General features: G+C 31.1%; 1 protein-coding gene across 1 annotated transcript in view; it reads left to right on the top strand.

Annotated features, from left to right (window-relative positions):
- LOC127715939 (collagen alpha-1(IV) chain-like) overlaps positions 1-27,129 on the top strand; it is a 90,841-nt gene that overhangs the window by 41,684 nt on the left and 22,028 nt on the right. The window contains exons 71-89 of the mRNA XM_052222046.1: positions 1,084-1,110; positions 1,482-1,508; positions 1,878-1,904; positions 3,609-3,632; positions 4,004-4,030; positions 10,383-10,409; positions 10,779-10,805; positions 12,479-12,505; positions 12,876-12,902; positions 13,273-13,299; positions 13,670-13,696; positions 14,071-14,097; positions 14,468-14,494; positions 14,865-14,891; positions 15,588-15,614; positions 15,992-16,018; positions 19,533-19,550; positions 19,892-19,918; positions 20,295-20,312. Of these exons, the coding sequence (XP_052078006.1) occupies positions 1,084-1,110; positions 1,482-1,508; positions 1,878-1,904; positions 3,609-3,632; positions 4,004-4,030; positions 10,383-10,409; positions 10,779-10,805; positions 12,479-12,505; positions 12,876-12,902; positions 13,273-13,299; positions 13,670-13,696; positions 14,071-14,097; positions 14,468-14,494; positions 14,865-14,891; positions 15,588-15,614; positions 15,992-16,018; positions 19,533-19,550; positions 19,892-19,918; positions 20,295-20,312 (492 nt within the window). The remainder of the gene's footprint in view (positions 1-1,083; positions 1,111-1,481; positions 1,509-1,877; positions 1,905-3,608; positions 3,633-4,003; positions 4,031-10,382; positions 10,410-10,778; positions 10,806-12,478; positions 12,506-12,875; positions 12,903-13,272; positions 13,300-13,669; positions 13,697-14,070; positions 14,098-14,467; positions 14,495-14,864; positions 14,892-15,587; positions 15,615-15,991; positions 16,019-19,532; positions 19,551-19,891; positions 19,919-20,294; positions 20,313-27,129) is intronic.

Below are 27,129 nucleotides of genomic sequence, written 5' to 3'. Positions count from 1 at the left end.
TAACATGTTAAGAGAAATGAGCAATAAAAGCAAATGGTCAACTACTTTAAATAATAGATTTTCTAGAGTCTACAAAAGGTCATGTCTTTCATATTGGTCAAATGATGGCAGTCTATCATCTCTTTCTTCCAGGACAACCAGGACCTAGGGGCGGGTATGGTATGTATCAATATTCGTATATATCAATTGCATTCTAGTAGCAATTCAATCTTTTTATTACAAGGTACATGTAAATCATTTGAAGAGGAAGTTATAGTTAAAGTTCAAATCGAACGTTTTACTCACTTAAACATCTTTAACCATTATAAGCAAATCATTTATTTCTAACTCCCACAATACGATTCAAGCTAGTCTGTTTAATTTGTAAACACCTTCCACGGATTCATTTATTTTTCGTGGGTACCGAATTTTGTCAATTGAGGAATAATTGTGTGTTCGTAGATATTTGATTTTGTGGTTATGCCAAAGTCTGCATAAAAGTCTAAATAAGATGTGTACTTCGTTTAATATTTGAATTCGTGCTTCACGTATACCCACAAAATCCACCAAAGTTGGAACCCCACAATCAATTATGAATCCATAGAAGATATTTTTCTGAAACAACGATTATGTTTTCTGTCACACCACTATAACAAGAAAAAAATCAAGATTTTTAAAAAAGTTTGTTTTTATAGTATTGTACTTATTATATTCGATCTTCTCTTACTTGCAGGACCACCAGGACCTAACGGAACGGATGGTACGTATAAACATTCGTGTATATCAATTACATTCTGGTTACAATCTATCTTTATTTCCCTGCTAAGTTACATGTAAATTATGTGAAATAGGAATTTCAATTAAAGTTGTAATCATACGTTCCACTCGTCTGAAAACTGTTGAGCTATAATCAACAGTATTCTTTCAATTTCTTGCACCGGAAGTACCATTTAACAATGTTTGTTGAATTTTGCAAGCGTCGTCAAAAAGATATGTTTTACTTGTAAAAAAAATCATTAATAGATATGCTATAGTCTAGAAATAGATATGTCTTTGATATTAATTAAATGATTTCATTTTACATGTATATTCTCTTTCTTCCAGGAACTCCAGGAACTCCAGGATCGGATGGTATGTATCAACATTTGTGTATTTCAGTTGCATTTTGATGACAATTTATATTATTACCCTGCAAAGTCACATGTAAATCAATTGAAATAGGAATTTCAATTAAAATTGCAATCACACGTTCCACTCGCCTTAAACATTTTTCGCCATAATTAACAAGATGTTTTCCATTCCTTGCAACGAAAGTAACATTAAAGTATGCCTGTTTAGTTTTGCAAGTGTCGAAATGGTATATTCTAACGTATTAAGAGAAATGAGGAATACGGCAAATGTCAAACCACTTTAGATAATAGATATGCTAGAGTCTAGAAATAGATATGTCTTTGATATTAATGAAATGATTTCATTTTACATGTATATTCTCTTTCTTCCAGGAACTCCAGGAAATCCAGGATCGGATGGTAGGTATCAACATTTGTGTATTTCAGTTTTATTTTTATTACAATTCATATTATTACCCTGCTAAGTCACATGTAATTCAATTGAAATAGGAATTTCAATTATAATTGCAATCACACGTTCCACTCGCCTTACACATTTTTTGCCATAATTAACAAGGTTTTTTTTTCCTTGCAACGAAAGTAACATTAAAGTATGCCTGTTTAGTTTTGCAAGTATCGAAATGGTATATTCTAATGTATTAAGAGAAATGAGGAAAACGGCAAATGTCAAACCACTTTAGATAATAGATATGCTAGAGTCTAGAAATAGATATGTCTTTGATATTAATGAAATGATTTCATTTTACATGTATATTCTCTTTCTTCTAGGAACTCCAGGAGATCCAGGATCGGATGGTAGGTATCAACATTTGTGTATTTCAGTTTTATTTTTATTACAATTCATATTATTACCCTGATAAGTCACATGTAAATCAATATAAATAGGAATTTTCAATTAAAATTGCAATCACATGTTCTACTCGCCTTAAACATTTTTCGCCATAATTAACAAGATGTTTTCCATTCCTTTCAACGAAAGTAACATTTAAGTATGTCTGTTTGTTTGCAAGTGTCGAAATGATATATTGTAACATATTAAGAGAAATGAGGAATACGCAAAATGTCAGACCACTTTTGATAATATATATGGTAGAGTCTAGAAAAAGACATGTCTTTGATATTAAAAAAAAAAATATTTCATTCTACATGTATCTTCTCTTTCTTCCAGGAATTCCAGGATCGGATGGTTTGTATCAACATTTGTGTATTACAATTTTATTTTGTTTACAATTTTTATTATTATCCTGCTAATTAACATGTAAATTGCGATCAAAAATTCCACTTGTCTTAAAACTGTTGAGCTATAATGAACAGTGTTTTTTGCAATTTCTGTCAACGTAAGTAATATTTAATTAAGTCTGTTTAATTTTGCTTGCGTCTACAAGATATGTTCTAACATGTTAAGAGAAATGAGGAATAACGGCAAATGTCCAACCACTTTAAATAATAGATTTTCTAGAGTCTACAAAAGGTCATGTCTTTCATATTGATCAAATGATGGCAGTCTATATAGCTATCATCTCTTTCTTCCAGGACAACCAGGACCTAGGGGCGGGTATGGTATGTATCAATATTTGTATATATCAATTGCATTCTAGTAGCAATTCATCCTTTTTATTACAAGGTACATGTAAATCATTTGAAGAGGAAGTAATAGTTAAAGTTCAAATCGAACGTTTCACTCACGTAAACATCTTTAACCATTATAAGCAAATCATTTATTTCTTACTCCCACAATACGATTCAAGCTAGTCTGTTTAATTTGTAAACACCTTCCACGGATTCATTTATTTTTCGTGGGTACCGAATTTTGTCAATTGAGGAATAATTGTGTTTTCGTAGATATTTGATTTTGTAGTTATGCCAAAGTCTGCATAAAAGTCTAAATAAGATGTGTACTTCGTTTAATATTAGAATTCGTGCTTCACGTATACCCACAAAATCCACCAAAGTTGGAACCCCACAATCAATTATGAATCGATAGAAGATATTTTTCTCAAATATTGAGAGAAAAAACGGATATGTTATCTGTCAAACCACTATAACAAGAAAAAAATCAAGAGTTTTAAAAAAGTTTGTTTTTATAGTATTGTTCTTATTATATTCGATCTTCTCTTACTTGCAGGACCACCAGGACCTAACGGAACGGATGGTACGTATCAACATTCGTGTATATCAATTACATTCTGGTTACAATTTATCTTTATTTTCCTGCTAAGTCACATGTAAATCATGTGAAATAGGAATTTCAATTAAAGTTGCAATCAAACGTTCCACTCGTCTGAAAACTGTTGAGCTATAATCAACAGTATTTTTTCAATTTCTTGCACCGGAAGTACAATTTAACAATGTTTGTTCAATTTTGCAAGCGTTGTGAAAAAGATATGTTTTACATGTAAAAAAAATATATAATAGATATGCTAGAGTCTAAAAATATATATGTCTTTGATATTAATGAAATGATTTGATTTTACAAGTATATTCTCTTTCTTCCTGGAGCTCCAGGAACTCCAGGATCGGATGGTATGTATCAACATTTGTGTATTTCAGTTGCATTTTGATGACAATTTATATTATTACCCTGCTAGGTCACATGTAAATCAATTGAAATAGGAATTTAAATTAAAATTGCAATCACACGTTCCACTCGCCTTAAACATTTTTCGCCATTATTAACCAGGTGTTTTCCATTCCTTGCAACAAAAGTAGCATTACAATATGCCTGTTTAGTTTTGCAAGTGTCGAAATGGTATATTTTAACGTATTAAGAGAAATGAGGAATACGGCAAATGTCATATCACTTTAGATAATAGATATGCTAGAGTCTAGAAATAGATATGTCTTTGATATTAATGAAATGATTTCATTTTACATGTATATTCTCTTTCTTCCAGGAACTCCAGGAAATCCAGGATCGGATGGTAGGTATCAACATTTGTTTATTTCAGTTTTATTTTTATTACAATTCATATTATTACCCTGCTAAGTCACATGTAAATCAATTGAAATAGGAATTTCAATTATAAATCGAATCACACGTTCCACTCGCCTTAAACATTTTTCGCCATAATTAACAAGATGTTTTCCATTCCTTGCAACGAAAGTAACATTTAAGTATGTCTGTTTATTTTGCAAGTGTCGAAATGGTATATTCTAACGTATTAAGTACAGCTCTGTATAAGAACCAGACAGAGTGCCATATACATGTGATATTTGAGGGTTTCAGATTTTATCTATAAATGGCCTAGTAGAAACAGTAGCTGAATACTGCTCAAAAAATAAATTTGAGTAGGAAAATATGAGTGGTTGCCATAGTAACGGACACTCTATTTTTTGGTACTTAAGCGTGGTAAAATCTTTCAAAAATCAGCTAAATCACTACAATTCAGAGCCTGATTATGAATAGAATCACACTTTTTTTTCATAAATTTTCATATTTAACATTGATACAACTTGGTTTAAGCTTCATTTTAGTTAAGATTGCATGTCAACCAAATTTGTAAATTTTTGAAAAAATTTACCAAAAAATGAATATTTTCAACTTTTCTAAATTATAGATTTTTGTGAAATTATCAAATTTTCTCGAGTGTTTTTCATAAAAGTGCAAATGTGTCCAGCATAGTTAGCACTGTAGTTATTAAGTTTGAATACTACTTTAGCAAAATAAATAGAAAAATGCGTGGGACTCTCTTTAATTTTATCACCATAGCAACCGATTTTTTCCTTGGAAACGGAGTTATTATATGCAGAATATTGCAGTTTAAGAACTTTAATGTCGTTAATTGTTTCATAACTGATAAAAAAATACATAAAAGCAAACACTGACTCTAAATTACCATCGTCAAGTGTTGCTGACTTCAATAATTACCATGGAAACACATATAATGCATAGCAACATCCATTATAAAATGATTGAATGGAAATGTATGTAAAAAAATACATATATAGAGGGCGTTCATTTTCAAATTGGAATATGAATGCATGCTTTGCTTCACTTACAGTCTTGTCTGAAGGTTCAACAAATGTAATACATAATATTACATTGGGGTTGGAGGGTTTTGGAAAAAAAGGGGGGGTAGGTTTATTTTTTAAAAATTTTCATACATGTTGATCCTGTAAACGATAATTGCTGCAACGTTTGGTTGGATTTTGTTCCGAGTTTATCATCCGATAATCAATTTATGAGTGGTTGCCATGGTAATGGACACTCTATTTTTTGGTAGTTAAGCGTAGTAAAACCTTTGAAAAATCAGCTAAATCACTACAATTCAGAGCTTGATTATGAATAGAATCAAACTTTTTTCATAAATTTTCATTTATAACAATACTATAACTTGGTTTAAGCTTCACTTAAGTTAAGATTGCAGTTCAATCCAACTTTTAGATTTTTTGTTAGAATATACTAAAAAACACATATTTTCAATTTTTCTGAATCATGGGGTTTTGTGAAATTATCAAATTTTCTCGTGTGTTTTTCCGAAAAGTGCAAATATGTAAAGCTTAGCTAGCATTGTAGTAACTAAGTTTGAAGACTACTTGGCCGAAATAAATAGAATATTGCGTGGGACCCTCTTGAATTTTATCACCGTGGCAACATATTTTTCCCCTGGAAACGAGAGTTATTATTTGTTGAATTCTGCAGTATAGGGACTTCAATGTTCTCAATTGTTACCAAACCTTTAAGAAAATACATAGAAGCATATATATACTTTTACTTTAAACTACAATTGTGAAGTATTGTTAACAACAGTTGCCATGGTAACAAATATCACCCATAACAACACCCAATCAAAAGATATATAATATAATTTTATGTAAAAATTACATATAATTATGTAAGTAATGTAAAATTTTCTAACGGTAATTTAACTGCATGCTATGCTTTGTTTCACTCACAGTCCTGTCTTCGCTCCTTGAGAAGGTTCAACAAATTGAATATATACACTGTGGCATTTTGGGGGAGGGGGTGGAGGGTGGGTAGTTTTTGTTTGAATCTTTCATAGATCCTTATAAGGAAAATTGAGAGGTTTAGTTTCCTATAAAACCAAGTTTAATCTACTATTTTCTACATATGAAAATGCCAGTACCAAGTCAGAATTAATATATGACAGTTTTTATCCATTCGTTTGATGTGTTTGAGCTTTTGATTTTGCCATTTGCTTAGGGACTGATATTTTGTGTACAGTGTAAATCTTAAATAAGTGCTTCAAAGTCAAACCAGATAATATTAACTATTTTACTTATTTCTGCCAAAAAAGTAATGCATTTTTGAATATTCAAATAAATGAAATCTGATTTGGATTAGTGTTTGTGCTCAATGGAATTTATTACGACTTGTTGAATAGTTATTCCTATTAAGTGACTATTTTGGGATCGAATTTAAAGAAGATCATATTCAAGTGTGACTGTGTCAAATCAAGGGGAGGGAGAGTTTAAGATTTGAAAGTTAAACCTTTTTTTCTGATTATTTAACTTTCTAAATTTAGGTACATCTCTCCTCGGTTCATCTTTCTCTAAGCATATTATTGAGAGAAAGAAAAGCAATTAATCTATATTCAATAACGCTTTCAGTTATGATTTTTCATACACCTATTTGAAAGTACACCAAAATGGAACTAAAACTGTAGGAGATGGAGGTAATACGTCAATAACACAGCAATCAAACGACAGAAACATCTAATGACATCTAGCGGGCAACATACAGTTTTCAACAATACTAGTACTTATAGGTGTCTACACAATATGTCAAATTCTTAACTTTACTAATTTATATAAAGACTTAATTGAGAATAAATCTAACAAAAATGATAAAAAAAAATCTACCATTAAATCACAATTCTTCAAGTAATGTAACAATTTAGGAAGAAGCCTAAACATAAAAAAGTTAATAATTTAACACTTATCAACCTTTTATTACTACACAAAGGCGTATTCCCCCCTTTTTTCCCTACAAGAAACGTTCCTTGGAGCCGTGGATTGCAGTATTTCCAAAACATACACGTAAGTTGGTGGCGTTTATTATGTGTTAAAACAGTTATTGGCCAATCGAATCGGTATATATCATTTACTCTACACGGTCGGGATGACCCTTTAACCCGAACTCCTATAAAGATACAGAGTTATTGACAAAATGGGGCAGTAATTGACATGATAGGAGAAAAGGTGAAAAAAATTTCTTTTGCTGGGTTAGTTTAAAAAAAAATGTAGAATATAAAAAGTCGAACATATTATATGGTATGTATTAGAGGGAAAAAAGGGCTCCAGAAAGGTTCTCCTATGAACACATGGTCACTTTTAGAAATTTCTTCAGTTAACCAGGCCATTTTAGGCAAACTTTACAGTTCTAAACTGATCTGGTTCTCGGTTTTAATCGTTTTTAAAGTATCAAACAAAGCAAAGTAAAGCAAAACGGGCATAACTCGGGAACAGTTAAAGTGACGCCACCAAAATTCAAAATTGGATCTCTGTTTTGTTGTAATAAGCATTGTGTATATGTTTCATACCATTTGGTTGAGGCAAACTAAAGTTAGAAAATGGAAACCAATTTTGGGACGAACTAATTTTACATGAGTACTATCTAAAAGGAGAGGAGGGGGATTTCAGATGGATTTAATTTGTGCTTCAACTAAACCCCATCCCCCCTGCAAAAAAAATCTAATGTTACCGGAATCATGAAATTATGAGATATATGTAGTACGGTGCATAGTAAGGAATGATTCATAATTAATACAATTATTTTGTACAATAATTTTGTTCTGATATAATTTTGCCGAAAATAGCATAATTATTTTACCGGGATTAGCACAATGCCAACTTAGCAGATGTACCTATTCGTCTATCTCGGAGATCTAGAATTTCAATTGCGGAAAAGTAGTACAAAACAGGAGTTATTAATGGTATGTTTATAGCTATATATTAAGAGGATTCCATTATATTGGACTTCTGACAGCAACGATCTCCAATTGATTATTCATTTTTTTAAGTCCCCTACGACTTAAAATGTGTTCAATTGGTCTGTCCGTCTATCCGTCCGTCCATCACACTTCAGTTTCAGTTTAGAAATGCTTTGACCAAATGATTCTATTTTTTGGTTTGTAAGCTTATTATTATGTTACAGGTCAAGTTTGTGATTTTTGCTGGTTGGATAACATCTCAGACTTGTGTGTGCCCTAAGAAATTAAGAATTTTCTTACAATCGGTAAGGGACAATATTCATCTTGCCTTACCATAAGCCAGGTTGGGCTATTGCAATCCCATGAAGTTCGTCGTCTGTTAACTTTCATAAATTGATTATCAGATGATGAACTCTGAACAAAATCCGACCAAACGCAATTATCTTTTCAAGGATCTACGTGTATGAAACATTTAAAAAATAAACCTGCCCCCTCTTTTTTTCCCGACCCTCCAACCCCAATGTTACATTATATATTACATTTGTTGAACCTTCTGAAAATAAAACAAACAAGACTGTGAGTGAAGCAAAGCATGCAGTCATATTCCAATTCGAAAATAAACACCCTCTATATATGTATTTTTTTACATAATTTTCAATTTATACAGCTTTTGAATGGATGTTGCTATGGATAATATTTGTTTCCATGGTAACTATTGAAGTCAGCAACACTTGACGATTGTTATTTTAAGTAATGGTATGCTTTTATGTATTTTCTAAATCTCTTTTTCATAAGTATATAAGTTAGGAGGCCAATGAAATTTTGCACAGTTGTCATAAATGTTGTGCCTTTTATTTTGAACCATACATTACGGCAAAAAACTTAGTTATCTAAAAAAACATTCAGGAGTTTAATATCTTAATGAAATAACAAATTGTATCATTGTAGAGCAATTTATTATTATGGATGATCTTCTTTGCTTCTTATTAAAGAAAGTAATGCACAGTTATAAATGGTTAATGTATATATGTTACAACAATAAAATTTGACCATCATCCAGTTTGTTTGTCCATGACACTTTCTAAAAGTATGAATATAAAAAATCATATATATATAACTTGAATAAGCAGAACTTTGTAAAAAAATGAATTATAAATTTTCTTTTAAGATGGCTTCTTATAACTTGAATAAGGAGAACTTTGTAAAAAATGAATTATAAATTTTCTTTTAAGGTTAAGGTTAATTTGTAATTAACCCATATTCATGGAAAATGATAGTATGAGGAGTGGGGCATCTGTGTGCTATGGACATATTTTCTTGCTGTATGAATAATTACACCCTACCCCCAGCTGGGTCGAGGGGCCTATCTGAATAATTATTTACAATTTAAAAACACTTATTTAACACTTTCAGTGAAAAATTGTTTAATTTGAATAAACTTTTAAAGTACTTTTAAAAGAAGTAACTTTGGGAAATAATAAATATTAAAAATTGACTTTTTTTCTGAAAATGATGGAATAATTTTTGCATAACCCCCCCCCCAAAAAAAAGGGTTTTTAACACATAAACATTTGTATTTTAATATTTTATTTTTGTTCCAATAATAAATACCAATTTCAAGTTAAGTCTATATAATAGCATAACTTGAGTTTCAACATACTGAAATTTTAAGTTTAGGCTTTTTAAAAAAAAAAGACTAAAATGTAGTATTTTTGTTGCCATGGCAACCAAAAATGCTTATAGATCCCAAAAATTTGAATCATTTTTTTTAAATTATTATGTTTTGATAAATAATGTACAGTACATGATTTGAAATATTAAACTTGGTAACTAAAGAAATTAAATCATTTATACATGGTAAACTTCACAATTTGTAAAAAGTAGAAATTTGAGGATTTTGTTCAAAGTTAAACCTAAATTTACCCGAAATGTACAACTGAGGTCACAATATTGTTTTTACAATCTGATTGTATGTGTATCACATTGTCTTGAAAATATATTGTTTTAATTTTGTTGGCAAAATACATGCCTGAAAAATAATTAATAAAGTTGGCTGATTTTTCTAAAAAAAAACACCTTGTTTTTTATGAAATTTTGCCTTGGCAGTTACCATGGCAACCATTTATAATTTTGAAAAAAATGTGCAATTTTTTTTTTTTTTTTCATGACTACCTCTTATTAGGACCATTTTCATGCATATTGAAAGGGGTCATAAATCACACTCTGCCTGGGTTTTACAAGGAGCTGTACTTAAGAGAAATGAGGAATACGGTAAATGTCAAACCACTTTAGATAATAGATATGCTAGAGTCTAGAAATAGATATGTCTTTGATATTAATGAAATGATTTCATATTACATGAATATTCTCTTTCTTCCAGGAACTCCAGGAAATCCAGGATCGGATGGTAGGTATCAACATTTGTGTATTTCAGTTTTATTTTTATTCCAATTCATATTATTACCCTGCTAAGTCACATGTAAATCAATTGAAATAGGAATTTCAATTAAAATTGCAATCACACGTTCCACTCGCCTTAAACATTTTTCGCCATAATTAACAAGATGTTTCCATTCCTTGCAACGAAAGTAACATTTAAGTATGTCTGTTTATTTTGCAAGTGTCGAAATGATATATTCTAACGTATTAAGAGAAATGAGGAATACGGCAAATGTCAAACCACTTTAGATAATAGATATGCTAGAGTCTAGAAATAGATATGTCTTTGATATTAATGAAATGATTTCATTTTACATGTATATTCTCTTTCTTCCAGGAACTCCAGGAAATCCAGGATCGGATGGTAGGTATCAACATTTGTGTATTTCAGTTTTATTTTTATTACAATTCATATTATTACCCTGCTAAGTCACATGTAAATCAATTGAAATAGGAATTTCAATTAAAAATGCAATCACATGTTCCACTCGCCTTAAACAAGGTGTTTTCCATTCCTTGCAACAAAAATAACATTAAAGTATGTATGTTTATTTTGCAAGTGTCGAAATGGTATATTCTAACATATTAAGAGAAATGAGGAATACGCAAAATGTCAGACCACTTTAGATAATAAATATGGTAGAGTCTAGAAATAGACATGTCTTTGATATTAATGAAAAAAGATGTCATTCTACATGTATCTTCTCTTTCTTCCAGGAATTCCAGGATCGGATGGTTTGTATTAACATTTGTGTATTACAGTTTTATTTTGATTACAATTGATATTATTACCCTGCTAATTAACAAGTAAATTGCAATCAAAAATTCCACTTGTCTTAAAACTGTTGAGGTATAATGAACAGGGTTTTTTTTTCAATTTCTTTCAACGGAAGTAATATTTAAGTCTGTTCAATTTTGCTAGCGTCTACAAGATATGTTCTAACATATTAAGAGAAATGAGGAATAACGGCAAATGTCCAACCACTTTAAATAATAGATTTTCTAGAGTCTACAAAAGGTCATGTCTTTCATATTGATCAAATGATGGCAGTCTATCATCTCTTTCTTCCAGGACAACCAGGACCTAGGGGCGGGTATGGTATGTATCAATATTCGTATATATCAATTGCATTCTAGTAGCAATTCATTCTTTTTTATTACAAGGTACATGTAAATCATTTGACGAGGAAGTAATAGTTAAAGTTCCAATCGAACGTTTCACTCACTTTAAGATATTTAACCATTATAAGCAAATCATTTATTTCTAACTCCCACAATACGATTCAAGCTAGTCTGTTTAATTTGTAAACAACTTCCACGGATTCATTTGTTTTTCGTGGGTACCGAATTTTGTCAATTGAGGAATCATTGTGTTTTCGTAGATATTTGATTTTGTGGTTATGCCAAAGTCTGCATAAAAGTCTAAATAAGATGTGTACTTCGTTTAATATTAGAATTCGTGCTTCACGTATACCCACAACATCCACCAAAGTTGGAACCCCAAAATCAATTATGAATCCATAGAAGATATTTTTCTGAAACGTTGAGAGAAAAAACGATTATGGTATCTGTCAAACCACTATAACAAAAAAACAAATCAAGATTTTTAAAAAAGTTTGTTGTTATAGTATTGTACTTATTATATTCGATCTTCTCTAACTTACAGGACCACCAGGACCTAACGGAACGGATGGTACGTATCAACATTCGTATATATCAATTACATTCTGGTTACAATTTATCTTTATTTCCCTGCTAAGTTACATGTAAATCATGTGAAATAGGAATTTCAATTAAAGTTGCAATCAAACGTTCGACTCGTCTGAAAACTGTTGAGCTATAATCAACAGTATTTTTTCAATTTCTTGCACCTGAAAAACCATTTAACATTTTTTATTCAATTTTGCAAGCGTCGTCAAAAAGATATGTTTTACATGTAAAAAAAATAGATAATAGATATGCTAGAGTCTAGAAATAGATATGTCTTTGGTATTAATGAAATGATTTAATTTTACAAGTATATTCTCTTTCTTCCAGGAACTCCAGGAACTCCAGGATCGGATGGTATGTATCAACATTTGTGTATTTCAGTTGCATTTTGATGACAATTTATATTATTACCCTGCTAAGTCACATGTAAATCAATTGAAATAAGAATTTCAATTAAAATTGCAATCACACGTTCCACTCGCCTTAAACATTTTTCGCCATAATTAACAAGATGTTTTCCATTCCTTGCAACGAAAGTAACATTTAAGTATGTCTGTTTATTTTACAAGTGTCGAAATGATATATTCTAACGTATTAAGAGAAATGAGGAATACGGTAAATGTCAAACCACTTTAGATAATAGATATGCTAGAGTCTAGAAATAGATATGTCTTTGATATTAATTAAATGATTTCATTTTACATGTATATTCTCTTTCTTCCAGGAACTCCAGGGAATCCAGGATCGGATGGTAGGTATCAACATTTGTGTATTTCAGTTGTATTTTTATTACAATTCATATCATTACCCTGCTTAGTCACATGTAAATCAATTGAAATAGGAATTTCAATTATAATTCAAATCACACGTTCCACTCGCCTTAAACATTTTTCCCCATAATTAACAAGATGTTTTCCATTCCTTGCAACGAAAGTAACATTTAAGTATGTCTGTTTATTTTGCAAGTGTCGAAATGATATATTCTAACGTATTAAGAGAAATGAGGAATACGGTAAATGTCAAACCACTTTAGATAATAGATATGCTAGAGTCTAGAAATAGATATGTCTTTGATATTAATGAAATGATTTCATATTACATGAATATTCTCTTTCTTCCAGGAACTCCAGGAAATCCAGGATCGGATGGTAGGTATCAACATTTGTGTATTTCAGTTTTATTTTTATTACAATTCATATTATTACCCTGCTAAGTCACATGTAAATCAATTGCAATAGGAATTTCAATTATAATTCCAATCACACGTTCCACTCGCCTTAAACATTTTTCGCCATAATTAACAAGATGTTTTCCATTCCTTGCAACGAAAGTAACATTTAAGTATGTCTGTTTATTTTGCAAGTGTCGAAAAGATATATTTTAACGTATTAAGAGAAATGAGGAATACGGCAAATATCAAACCACTTTAGATAATATATATGCTAGAGTCTAGAAATAGATATGTCTTTGATATTAATGAAATGACTTCATTTTTCATGTATATTCTCTGTCTTCCAGGAACTCCAGGAAATCCCGGATCGGATGGTAGGTATCAACATTTGTGTATTTTAGTTTTATTTTTATTCCAATTCATATAATTACCCTGCTAAGTCACATGTAAATCAATTGAAATAGGAATTTCAATTAAAATTACAATCACATGTTCCGCTCGCCTTAAACATTTTTCGCCATAATTAACAAGATGTTTTCCATTCCTTGCAACGAAAGTGACATTTAAGTATGTCTGTTTATTTTGCAAGTGTCGAAAAGATATATTCTAACGTATTAAGAGAAATGAGGAATACGGCAAAGGTCAAACCACTTTAGATAATAGATATGCTAGAGTCTAGAAATAGATATGTCTTTGATATTAATGAAATGATTTCATTTTACATGCATGTATATTCTCTTTCTTCCAGGAACTCCAGGAAATCCAGGATCGGATGGTAGGTATCAACATTTTTGTATTTCAGTTTTATTTTTATTACAATTCATATTATTACCCTGCTAAGTCACATGTAAATCAATTGCAATATGAATTTCAATTATAATTCCAATCACACGTTCCACTCGCCTTAAACATTTTTCGCCATAATTAACAAGATGTTTTCCATTCCTTGCAACGAAAGTAACATTTAAGTATGTCTGTTTATTTTGCAAGTGTCGAAAAGATATATTCTAACGTATTAAGAGAATTGAGGAATACGGCAAATGTCAAACCACTTTAGATAATAGATATGCTAGAGTCTAGAAATATATATATCTTTGATATTAATGAAATGATTTCATTTTACATGTATATTCTCTTTCTTCCAGGAACTCCAGGAAATCCAGGATCGGATGGTAGGTATCAACATTTGTGTATTTCAGTTTTATTTTTATTACAATTCATATTATTACCCTGCTAAGTCACATGTAAATCAATTGCAATAGGAATTTCAATTAAAATTGCAATCACATGTTTCTCTCGCCTTAAACATTTTTCGCCATAATTAACAAGATGTTTTCTATTCTTTGCAACGAAAGTAACATCTAAGTATGTCTGTTTATTTTGCAAGTGTCGAAAAGATAAATTCTAACGTATTAAGAGAAATGAGGAATACGGCAAATGTCAAACCACTTTAGATAATAGATATGCTAGAGTCTAGAAATAGATATGTCTTTGATATTAATGAAATGATTTCATTTTACATGTATATTCTCTTTCTTCCAGGAACTCCAGGAAATCCAGGATCGGATGGTAGGTATCAACATTTGTGTATTTCAGTTTTATTTTAATTACAATTCATATTATTACCCTGATAAGTCACATGGAAATCAATTGAAATAGGAAATTCAATTAAAATTGCAATCACATGTTCCGCTCTTCTTAAACATTTTTCGCCATAATTAACAAGGTGTTTTCCATTCCTTGCAACGAAAGTAACATTAAAGTATGTATGTTTATTTTGCAAGTGTCGAAATGATATATTCTAACATATTAAGAGAAATGAGGAATACGCAAAATGTCAGACCACTTTAGATAATATATATGGTAGAGTCTAGAAATAGACATGTCTTTGATATTAATAAAAAAAGATTCCATTCTACATGTATCTTCTCTTTCTTCCAGGAATTCCAGGATCGGGTGGTTTGTATCAACATTTGTGTATTACAGTTTTATTTTGATTACAGTTGATATTATTACCCTGCTAATTAACATGTAAATTGCAATCAAAAATTCCACTTGTCTTAAAACTGCAACGAAAGTAACATCTAAGTATGTCTGTTTATTTTGCAAGTGTCGAAAAGATAAATTCTAACGTATTAAGAGAAATGAGGAATACGGCAAATGTCAAACCACTTTAGATAATAGATATGCTAGAGTCTTGAAATAGATATGTCTTTGATATTAATGCAATGATTTAATTTTACAAGTATGTTCTCTATCTTCCAGGAACTCCAGGAACTCCAGGATCGGATGGTATGTATCAACATTTGTGTATTTCAGTTGCATTTTGATTACAATTTATATTATTACCCTGCTAAGTCACATGTTAATTAATTGAAATACGAATTTCAATTAAAATTGCAATCACACGTTCCACTCGACTTAAACATTTTTCGCCATACTAGTAATTAACAAGGTGTTTTCCATTCCTTGCAACGAAAGTAATATTAAAGTATGCCTGTTTAGTTTTGCAAGTGTCGAAATGGTATATTCTAACGTATTAAGAGAAATGAGGAATACGGCAAATGTCACGCTACTATATATTATAGATATGCTAGAGTCTAGAAATAGATATGTCTTTGATATTAATGAAATGATTTCATTTTACATGTATATTCTCTTTCTTCCAGGAACTCCAGGAACTCAAGGATCGGATGGTAGGTATCACCATTTGTGTATAGCAGTTTTCTTTTTATTCCAATTCATTTTATTACCCTGCTAAGTCACATGTTAATCAATTGAAATAGGAATTTCAATTAAAAAATTGCAATCTCATGTTCCACTCGCCTTAAACATTTTTCGCAATAATTAACAAGGTGTTTTCCATTCCTTGCAATGAAAGTAACATTAAAGTATGCCTGTTTAGTTTTGCAAGTGTTGAAATGATATGTTCTGACATATTAAGAGAAATGAGGAATACGGCAAATGTCAGACCACTTTAGATAATAGATATGCTAGAGTCTCTCTCACCTAAACATATTTGACCTTTATAAACATATCATTTATTTCTAACTCCTACAATACGATTTAATCATTATAAGCAAATTATTTATTTCTACCTCCAACAATACGATTCAACCATTATAAGCAAATCAAATAAAGCTAGTCTGTTGAATTTGCAAACACCTTCCTCTGTGGATTCCAATGTCAAACTGATTTAAATAATGGATTTGCTAGAGTCTACAAAATGTCATGTCTTTCATATTAATCAAATGATGTCAGTCTATCATCTCTTTCTTCCAGGACAACCAGGACCTAGGGGTGGGTATGGTATGTATAAATATTCGTGTATATCAATTGCATTTTAGTAACAATTCATCCTTTTTTATTAAAAGGCACATATTAATCATTTCAAGAGGAAGTAATAGTTAAAGTTCTAATCGAACGTTTCGCTCACTTAAACATATTTAACCGTTATAAGCAAAAAAATTATTTCTAAATCCTACAATACGAATCAAGCTAGTCTGTTGAATTAACAAACACTTTCCACTGTGGATTCATTTATTTTTTGTGGGTACCAATTTTTGTGAATTGAGGAATCATATTATTTTCGTAGATATTTGATTTCATGGTTATTCCTAAGTCTGCATACAAGCCTAAATAAAATGTGTACTTCGTTTAACATAAAAATTCGTGCTTCATGTATACCCACGAAATCCAATAAAATTGAAACCCCACAATCAATTATGAATCCATAGAAGATATTTTTCTGAAATGTTGAGAGAAAAAAATATTATGATATCTGTCAAACCACTTTAACAAGAAAAAATCGAAGATTTTTTAAAGATTGTTTTTATAGTATTGTACTTATGATATTCGATCTTCTCTAACTTACAGGACCACCAGGACCTAACGGAGCGGATGGTACGTATCATATCAACATTCGCGTATATTAATTGCATTCTGATTACAATTTATCTTTATTTCCGTGCTAAGTCACATGTAAATCATGTGAAATGGGAATTTCAATTAAAATTGCAATCACAAATTCCACTCGTCTTAAAACTTTTGAGCTATAATCAAAAGGTTTTTTTTCAATTTCTTTCAACGGAAGTACATTAAAAAAGTTCTGTTTAATTTTGCATAGGTTTAATAGAGGGACAAAAGATACCAGAGGGACAGTCAAACTCATAGATCGAAAACAAACTGACAACGCCATGGCCAAAAAAAAAAGACAAACAGACAAATAATAGTACAGATGACACAACATAGAAAACTAAAGACTAAGCAACACGAACCCAACCGAAAACTGGGGGTGATCTCAAGTGTTTCAAAAGGGTAAGCAGATCCTGCTCCACATGTGGCACCCGTCGTGTTGCTTAAATTATTACAAATCCGGTAAATAGTCTAATCCGATATGTCACATTCGTGAAAAGGGAAGGGTATTGTAGTTACGATATAAGGAACATATCCGATATCATCTGTGAAACGGTTATTCCATAACGGTCAACCAACTCGTGATGGCGTCCGTAACATTTAAAGGATATCTTATTAAGAGAAATAAGGAATACAGCAAATGTCAAACCACTTTAAATAATAGATTTGCTAGAGTCTACAAAATGTCATGTCTTTCATATTAATCAAATGATGACAGTCTATCATCTCTTTCTTCTAGGACAACCAGGACCTAGGGGTGGGTATGGTATGTATCAATATTCGTATATATCAATTGCATTCTAGTAACAATTCATCCGTTTTTAATTACAGGGCTTATATAAATCATTTGAAGAGGAAATAATAGTTAAAGTACCAATCAAACGTTCCACTCACTTAAACATATTTAGCCATTATAAGCAAATCATTTATTTCTTACTCCTACAATACGATTCAAGCTAGTCTGTTGAATTTGCAAGCACCTTCCACAGTGGATTCATTTATTTTTCTTGTGTGAAATTTTTGTGGATTGAAGAATAATTGTATTTTCGTAGATATTTGTTTTTGTGGTAATGCCAAAGTCTGCATACAAGCCTAAATAAAATGTGTGCTTCGTTTAACATTAAAATTCGTGCTTCACGTATACCCACGAAATCCACCAACATTGGAACTCCACAATCAATTAAGATATGTATCTGAGATGTTGAGAGAAAGAACGATCATGCTATCTGTCAAACCACTATAACAAGAAAAAATCCAAGATTTTTAAAAAAGTTTATTTTTATAGTATTGTTCTTATAATATTCGATCTTCTCTAACTTGCAGGACCACCTGGACCTAAAGGAGCAGATGGTACGTATCAACATTTGTGTACATCAATTGTATTCTGATTACAGTTTATTCTACATATTTTTTTTTTACACATACGCGTATGAACTATTTTTTTTTTAATATGTAATACTTTCCAGTATGTTATTTTTTTAACGCGCCCAAATCCGAATCATTATGCAAAGAATTCCGCTCAAACCGGTGCTAGGGGCCGTCTTAAACTTGCAGTGAGAAGAGAGTTTCTTTTGCTTTGTGTTGAAGATCTCACTGTGACTTTGAGATGAAAACAGCAATTGAGGCGCTGTTTCTTTGATTTTTGTGTGTTTTTGCTGTGAATGTACTGATTTTGTGTCATGTATGGATAACCCATATCATTTGTTTTTCTATTATATTCTGTTTGTTACAACCTTTTTTAGCATTGGTTAATATTATGAATATAATTAATTTTATATTATAAGCAGCAAATAAAGTATACAAAATAGTAATTATCAATTAAAATTGCAATAAAACTTTCCACTCGTCTAAAAATCATTGAGCTATAATAAACAGGTATTTTTTTAATATCTTTCAACGGAAGTACCATTTAGTATGTCTGTTCAATTGTGCAAGCGTCTAAAAGATATGATTTAACATATTAAGAGAATTGAGGAATACTGCATATGTTATTTTGGTTCATAGGTGTTTCTCGTTTTTCGTGTTTTATATAGATAATTAGACCGTTGGTTTTCCTGTTTGAATGGTTTGACACTAGTCATTTTGGGGTCCTTTATAGCTTGCATTTCGGTGTGAGCCAAGGCTCTTTCAATTTTGCATGCGTCTAAAAGATATGTTTTAACAAATAAAGAGAAATGAAGAATACTGCAAATGTCAAACCACTTTAGATAATAGATGTGCTAGAGTCTAGAAATAGATATGTCTTTGATAATAATAAAAATATTTCATTCTACATGTGTCTTCTCTTTCTTTCAGGAACTCCAGGAACGGATGGTATGTGTCAGCCGTTTGTATATCAAGTGCATCTCACTTACAATTTAATATTTAAGAATGTCGTTCAATTTTACAAGCGTCTAAAAGCGTCCACTCGCCTTAAACATTTTTCGCCATAATTTACAAGGTGTTTTCCATTCCTTGCAATGAAAGTAACATTAAAGTACGTCTGTTTGATTTTGCAAGTGTCAAAAGGGTATATTCTAACGTAATAAAAGAAATGAGGAATACGGCGAACGTCAAACCACTTTAGATAATAGATATGCTAGCGTCTAGAAATAGATATGTCTTTGATATTAATGAAATGATTTAATTTTACAAGTATATTCTCTTTCTTCCAGGAACTCCAGGAAATCCAGGATCGGATGGTATGTATCAACATTTGTGTATTTCAGTTTCATTTTGATTACAATTTATATTATTACCCTGCTAAGTCACATGTAAATCAATTGAAATACGAATTTCAATTAAAATTGCAATCACACGTTCCACTCGCCTGAAACATTTTTCGCCATAATTAACGAGGTGTTTTCCATTCCTTGCTACGAAAGTAACACTAAAGTATGCCTGTATATATATAGTTTTGCAAGTGTCGAAATGTAATATTCTACAATATTAAGAGAAATGAGGTGTACAGCAAATGTCAAACCGCTTTGGATAATAGATATGCTAGAGTCTAGAAATAGATATATCTTTGATGTTAATGAAATGATTTCGTTCTATATGTATCGTCTTTTCTTCCAGGAACTCCAGGAACGGATGGTATGTATCAGCTATTTGTATATCAAGGGCATTCTCTTTACAACTCATCTTATTTGTTTACAAGGCACAAACTATTTTTTTTGAAAAGGAAATTAAAGATAAAGTTACAAACAAACGTTCTCTCACCTAAAACATTTGAACCATTATAAGAAAGCTAGAAAAAAACGCGGCTTGAAGACTACTTGAAATTTTTATGGTGATACATGGGTTCGTGTTTCTCAAACTGTTCTATGCACTGATGCATTATGTTGATAGTTTTTATTAGTTTGTCAGTCCTTCTTCCATAGGAGTTTGCATGCCCAATTAGTAGATTATGTCTCGGTGTTACACAGGTGCTCCTAGAACGATGGAGGAAATAACTCAGAGAAGAAAAAGACAACCTAGAACACTGATGATTAAAACATTTCTCAGTGGTGCTAGTTTGTAGTATTTTTTTTTTCGGGTGGTGCGAGTTCTGTCTCTGTGTGACACGGGTGCTCAGAGAAAGGAGGAATTAACTAAGAGGAGAAGAAAACAATCTAATGATTAAACACATTTCTTCGAGTTTGTTATATTTCTTTCTTTTTTTTTTTTGAGTGGTGCGAGTTTGATAAAGTGATGCAAGTTGTAATAATTAGTGAGAGTGTTTGAGTGATGTGAGTTGGCCGTGGGCCGATTTATCGGACAGTACGTCTACTGAGCATGCGCGAAAGCGTATAAGACACGGATCGATAACGGTCTCCGAATTTGGATATTTCTAAACAATTGGCGTTTTCTGTGGAAAAAAGATTATTTCAAAGACAAATTTAGGAAGTACAAAACACTACATTTATACGTCATATCGAAAATATTATTTGTAATCAATTGCACTCTGTTTGTATAGCATCGTTTGTGCTTGCAAATGCACATTTAAAATCATTTGTGATTGAACATGTTGTACAAGTTTCTTTAATAGCATTAATGGTACCAATTTTTCTTCACCAGATGCGCATCTCGACAATAAATGTCTCTTCGGTGATGCTTGAGGCCAACATTTTTGACAATCCAAAGCTTATTAAATAAAATGAAGGGCTTATAACTAAAGAGGACAAAAAAGTTAAGCCATTAGATTATTAAACATTCGAATCATTACAAAACATTTAAAATATTGCTAACAACTCATCTTTGGAATTCCTTGAATAAAATTTTAGGATGGCCGTTCAATTTTCAAAACCACACATATGTTTTCAAATTTACTGAGAGAAACGACGAACATGGTACATGGTACATGTCAAATCACTTTAACTTATACCAATGCTAGGTTCTTAAAAACTACATTTCTTTTAAAAGTATTATAATGATGGCATACTATCTTCTTTAAATTTCAGGACCACCAGGACCAAGAGGAAGATATGGTATGTATCCATATTCGAATATATACCAATTGCTTTCAAGTAACAATTCATCTTATTTGATAACAAGGCACATATAAATCATTTTAAAAGGAAATTGTAATAATAGTTCCAATCAAACATTCCACTCACTTAAAAATATTTGAACTGTTATTAGCAAATCATTTATTTTTGTTCAATTCCTACAATAACATTTTAGCTTGTCTGTTGAATTTACAAACACCTTATACAGTGGATTCATTTTTTTTTTTCGTGAGTACCAATTCTGTGGATTGAGGAATAATTGTATTTCTGTAGTTATGCCAAAGATTGCATACAAGCCTTTATAAAATGTGTACCTCGTTGAACAATTAAATTCGTGCTTCACGTATACCCATGAAAAACACGAGAATTGGAAACCCACGAATAATGAGGAATCCAAAGAAAATTTTTTTTTTCTGAAATGTTGAGAGAAAAGAGCAATATGATACCTGTAAAACCACTATAACAAGAAGAAGTCAAAGTTTGTATTAACAGATTGTTTTATAATATTGTTCTTATGATAATCGATCTTCTTTAACTTTCAGGACCACCAGGACCTCAAGGAGCGGGTGGTATGTTTCAGCATTTGTGTATTAATTATTATGAAGGACCAAAAAATATTGAGATTGGATACACAATAATAAAGTGTCATATCGAAAAAGGCACACTGTTCAAAGTATCTAGTTTACACAGATCTTATACCGTATTTCGTGAATTCAAAATTTATGACGACACACTCGACCTCGGATGAGTCGAACCTTGGATAAGTCGACTACTTTGGTCCGGCCCCTTCTGCATAACGACATAACGATGTTCGACTGTATATCAATTGCTTACTAGTAACAATTCATCTAATTTGATAACAAGGCACATATAAATCATTTAAAAAAGAAACTGTAGTTAAAGTTCAAATCAAATATTCCACTTATTTAAAAATATTTGAACTATTATTAGCAAATCATTTATATTTTTCAATTCCTACAATAACATTTTAGCTTGGCTGTTGAATTTGGAAACATCATATACAGTGGATTAATTTTTTTCGTGGGTACTAATTTTGTGGATTGAGGAATAATTGTATTTCTGTGGTTATGCCAAAGTCTGCATACAAGCCTAAATTAAATGTGTACCTCGTTGAACAATAAAATGCGGGCTTCACGTATACCCATGAACAACACGAGAACTGGAAACCCACGAATAATGAGGAATCCAAAAAAAATATTTTTTCTGAAATGTTGAGAGAAAAGAATAATATGATACCTGTCAAACCACTATAACAAGAAGAAGTCATAGCTTTTTTAAAACAGATTGGTTTATAGTATTGTTCTTATAATAGTCTATCTTCTCTAACTTTCAGGACCACCAGGACCAGCGGGTGGTATGTATCAATATTTCTGTATATCAATTGCATTGAAGTATAATTTATCTTTTTTGCTTACAAAGCACAAATAAATCAGTTGAAAAGGAAATTTTAGTTAAAGTCCAAATCAAATGTTCCACTCGCTTAAAAATATGTGAACCATTATTAGTAAATTATTTATTTTAGAATTCCTTCAATAATATTTTAGCTTGTCTGTTGAATTTGCAAACCACTTATACTGAATGATTCGTTTAATTTCGTGGGTATCATTTTTTGTTGATTGAGGAACATTTGTATTTTGGTTGATATTTGATTTCGTGATTTTGCCAACGTTTGCATACAAGCCTGAAGAAAATAATTACTTCGTTCAACATTAAAATTCGTGCTTCACGTATACCTACGAAATCACAGAAATTTGGTACCACACGAATAATAATGTATCGATAATAAAATTGTTTATGAAAAAAATTGAAAACAACACGTTTAATAATTTCATGCGTCCGAAGCGCTTTTCTGGATTTACCTTCATCAGGAACGCTCAATGCCAAACATTTGAAATCCGAGGGATGTATAAGTACCGAAACAGTTGAAGAGCTATATAACAAAAATACCTAAACAAAAAGCCAAATTTATCTAAGGTCAACTTTGCCTGAGGGAGTTGAAACCTTAGTTTCTTTATAATTTCAAAATTTATAAACGGACAATTTTAGAAAAGTTTGTTATAAATCATGTCAGTACCGAAGTACTGACTACTGAGCTGATGATACCCTCTGGGACTGATAGTCCACCAGCAGAGGTATCGACCAAGTGAGGAAAATATTGAAAACAACACGTATAATAATTTCATGCGTCCGAAGCGCTTTTCTGGATTTACCTTCATCAGAAATGTTGAGACAAAAGAAGAATATGATAACTGTGAACCCACTATAACAAACAGAAATCATAGATTCTTAAAAACAGATTGTTTCATAGTATTGTACTTGTGCTATTCGGTCTTCTTTAACTTTCAATATCATCAGGAGCTGCTAGTATGTATCAACTTTCGTGTTTGTCAATCGATCTCTGATTGTATAGTATCTTATGTGCTTGCAAATGCACATATAAAATCATTTGTAATTGAACAAGTTTCTTAAATATTAACGGTACCAATTTTTTTCACCAGATGCTCATCTCGACAATAAATGTCTCTTCAGTGATGCTTTGGGCCAAAATGTTTGACAATCCAAAGCTTGTTAAACAAATGAAGAGCCTATAACTAAAGAGGACAAAAACAAATATAACCACTAAATTATTTGCCATTAGAATCATTACAAAACATTTGAAACATTGCTTACAACTCATCTTTGGAATTCCTTAAATAGCATTTTAGGATGGCCGTTCAATTTTCAAAACCACACATATATGTTTTCAGATATACCAAGAAATGACGAACATGGTACATGTCAAACCACTTTAACTTATACCAATGCTAGGTTCATAAAAAATACATTTCTTTTAAAAGTATTATAATGATGGCATACTATCTTCTTTAAATTTCAGGACCACCAGGACCAAGAGGAAGATATGGTATGTATCAATATTCGTATATATCCATTGCTTTCTAGTAACAATTCATCATTTTGATAACAAGACACATCTAAATCATTTAAAAAAGAAACTGCAGTTAAAGTTCCAATCAAACATTCCACTCATTTAAAAATATTTGAACTATTATTAGCAAATCATTTATTTTTGTTCACTTCCTACAATAACATTTTAGCTTGTCTGTTGAATGAACACCTTATACAGTGGATTCATTTTTTTTTTTCGTGGGTACCAATTTTGTGGATTGAGGAATAACTGTGGTAATGCCAAAGTCTGCATACAAGCCTAAATAAAATGTGTTCCTCGTTGAACATTAAAACTCGAGCTTCACGTATAACCACGAAAACCACCATGATAGGAATCCCACTAATAATGACAAATCCAAAGAAGATATTTTTTCTGAAATGTTGAGAGAAAAGATAAATATGATACTTGTCAAATCACTATAACCAGAAAAAGTCATAGTTTTTTTAAACAGATTGTTTTATAGTATTGTTCTTATGATAGTCGATCTTCTTTAACTTTCAGGACCACCAGGACCTCAAGGAGCGGGTGGTATGTATCAGCATTTGTGTATGAATTGTTATGAAGGACCAAATATATGGAGTTTGAATACACAATCATAAAGTGTCATATCGACAAAGGGTCACTTTTCAAAGTATCTAGTTTACACAGATCTTATACCGTATTTCATGCATTCAAAATTAATGACGACACACTCGACCTCGGATGAGTCGAACCTCGGATAAGTCGAATACTTTGGTCTGGCCCCTTCGACATAATGACATAACACGGTTCGACTGTATATCAATTGCTATCTAGTAACAATTCATCTTATTTGATATAAGGCACATATAAATCATTTAAAAAAGAAACTGTAGTTAGAGTTCCAATCAAACATTTCACTTATTTAAAAAATTTTGAACTATTATTAGCAAATCATTTATTTTTTTTCACTTACTACAATAACATTTTAGCTTGTCTGTTGAATTTGCAACCACCTTATACTGTGGATTCGTTTTTTTTTGTTTTTTTTTCGTGGGTTCCAATTTTGTGGATTGAAGAATAATTGTATTTCTGTGGTAATGCCAAAGTCTGCATACAAGCCTTAATAAAATGTGTACCTCGTTGAACCTTAAAATTCGGGCTTCACGTATAACCACGAAAAACCACAAGGATTGGAATCCCACTAATAATGACGAATCCAAAGACGATATTTTTTCTGAAATGTTGAGAGAAAAGATAAATATGATACCTGTCAAATCACTATAACCAGAATAGGTCATAGTTTTTTTTAAACAGATTGTTTTATAGTATTGTACTTATGATAGTCGATCATCTTTAACTTTCAGGACCACCAGGACCTCAAGGAGCGGGTGGTATGTATCAGCATTTGTGTATGAATTGTTATGAAGGACCAAACAATTTGGAGATTGAATACACAATCATAAAGTGTCATATCGAAAAAGGCACGCTGTTCAAAGTATCTAGTTTACACCATCTCATACTGTATTGCGTGCATTCCAAATTTATGACGACAAACTCGACCTCGGATGAGTTGAACTTCGAATAAGTCGAATACTTTGGTCCGGTCCCTTCGACTTCGACATAACGACATAACGAGGTTCGACTGTATATTAATTGCATTGTAGTATAATTCATTTTATTTGCTTACAAACACAAATAAATCATTTGAAAAGTAAATTTTAGTTAAATTTCATATCAAACGTTCCACTCACTTGAAAATATTTAAACCTTTATTAGCAAATTATTTATTTTACAATTCTTTCAATAAAATTTTAGCTTGTCTGTTGAATTTGCAAACCACTAATACTGCGGATTTGTTTATTTTTGTGGGTACCAATTTTCGTTGATTGAGGATATATATCGTAGATATTTGATTTCGTCGTTTTGGCAATGTAAAGCCGATTTGTATTGTCTATAAAGATTCTTACAATCTTCAGAAATCCATGGTTTATCAAATTCAACAAACGGTTTTCGACTTTTACATGTATTACAATTATAAAGTGTTCGCAGTAATCTATAAATTCAACTTCTGTTTTTGTATAGTGTTCACATGTTTTGTTAAGCAGCTTGTTCAAATCATCGACACCTTTGTCAAAATCGTTCTCATGTTCCGTTTAATTCAACATTAAATCGTCAAACTTCTGAATATTTATCAGCATGTCATTTACAAGTCCGGATTTTAACCCTTCATTCCACCTCACTCTATTGTCAACATATTTTACACAAGTACATTGACCATTAATCTTTCTATTAATATTTATATATAATACTTTATGGAGCATGACATGAAAACATATATAATGAAATATGTAACATTTAATCCCTTGATCACTGTAAAAATTTTGTCTTGTGATATCAACACATAATCAATTAGACTACAGCCGTTTTTATTTTGAAAAGTATATTTACCACTCTCAGTACCAAACCTATCATTACATATTCTTAAACCTGTAGA

The sequence above is a fragment of the Mytilus californianus genome, unplaced genomic scaffold (assembly GCF_021869535.1).
Source record: "Mytilus californianus isolate M0D057914Y unplaced genomic scaffold, xbMytCali1.0.p SCAF_9, whole genome shotgun sequence".
In the NCBI taxonomy this organism is placed as follows: Eukaryota; Metazoa; Mollusca; class Bivalvia; order Mytilida; family Mytilidae; genus Mytilus; species Mytilus californianus.
This window is presented reverse-complemented; position numbering and strand designations above follow the sequence as displayed.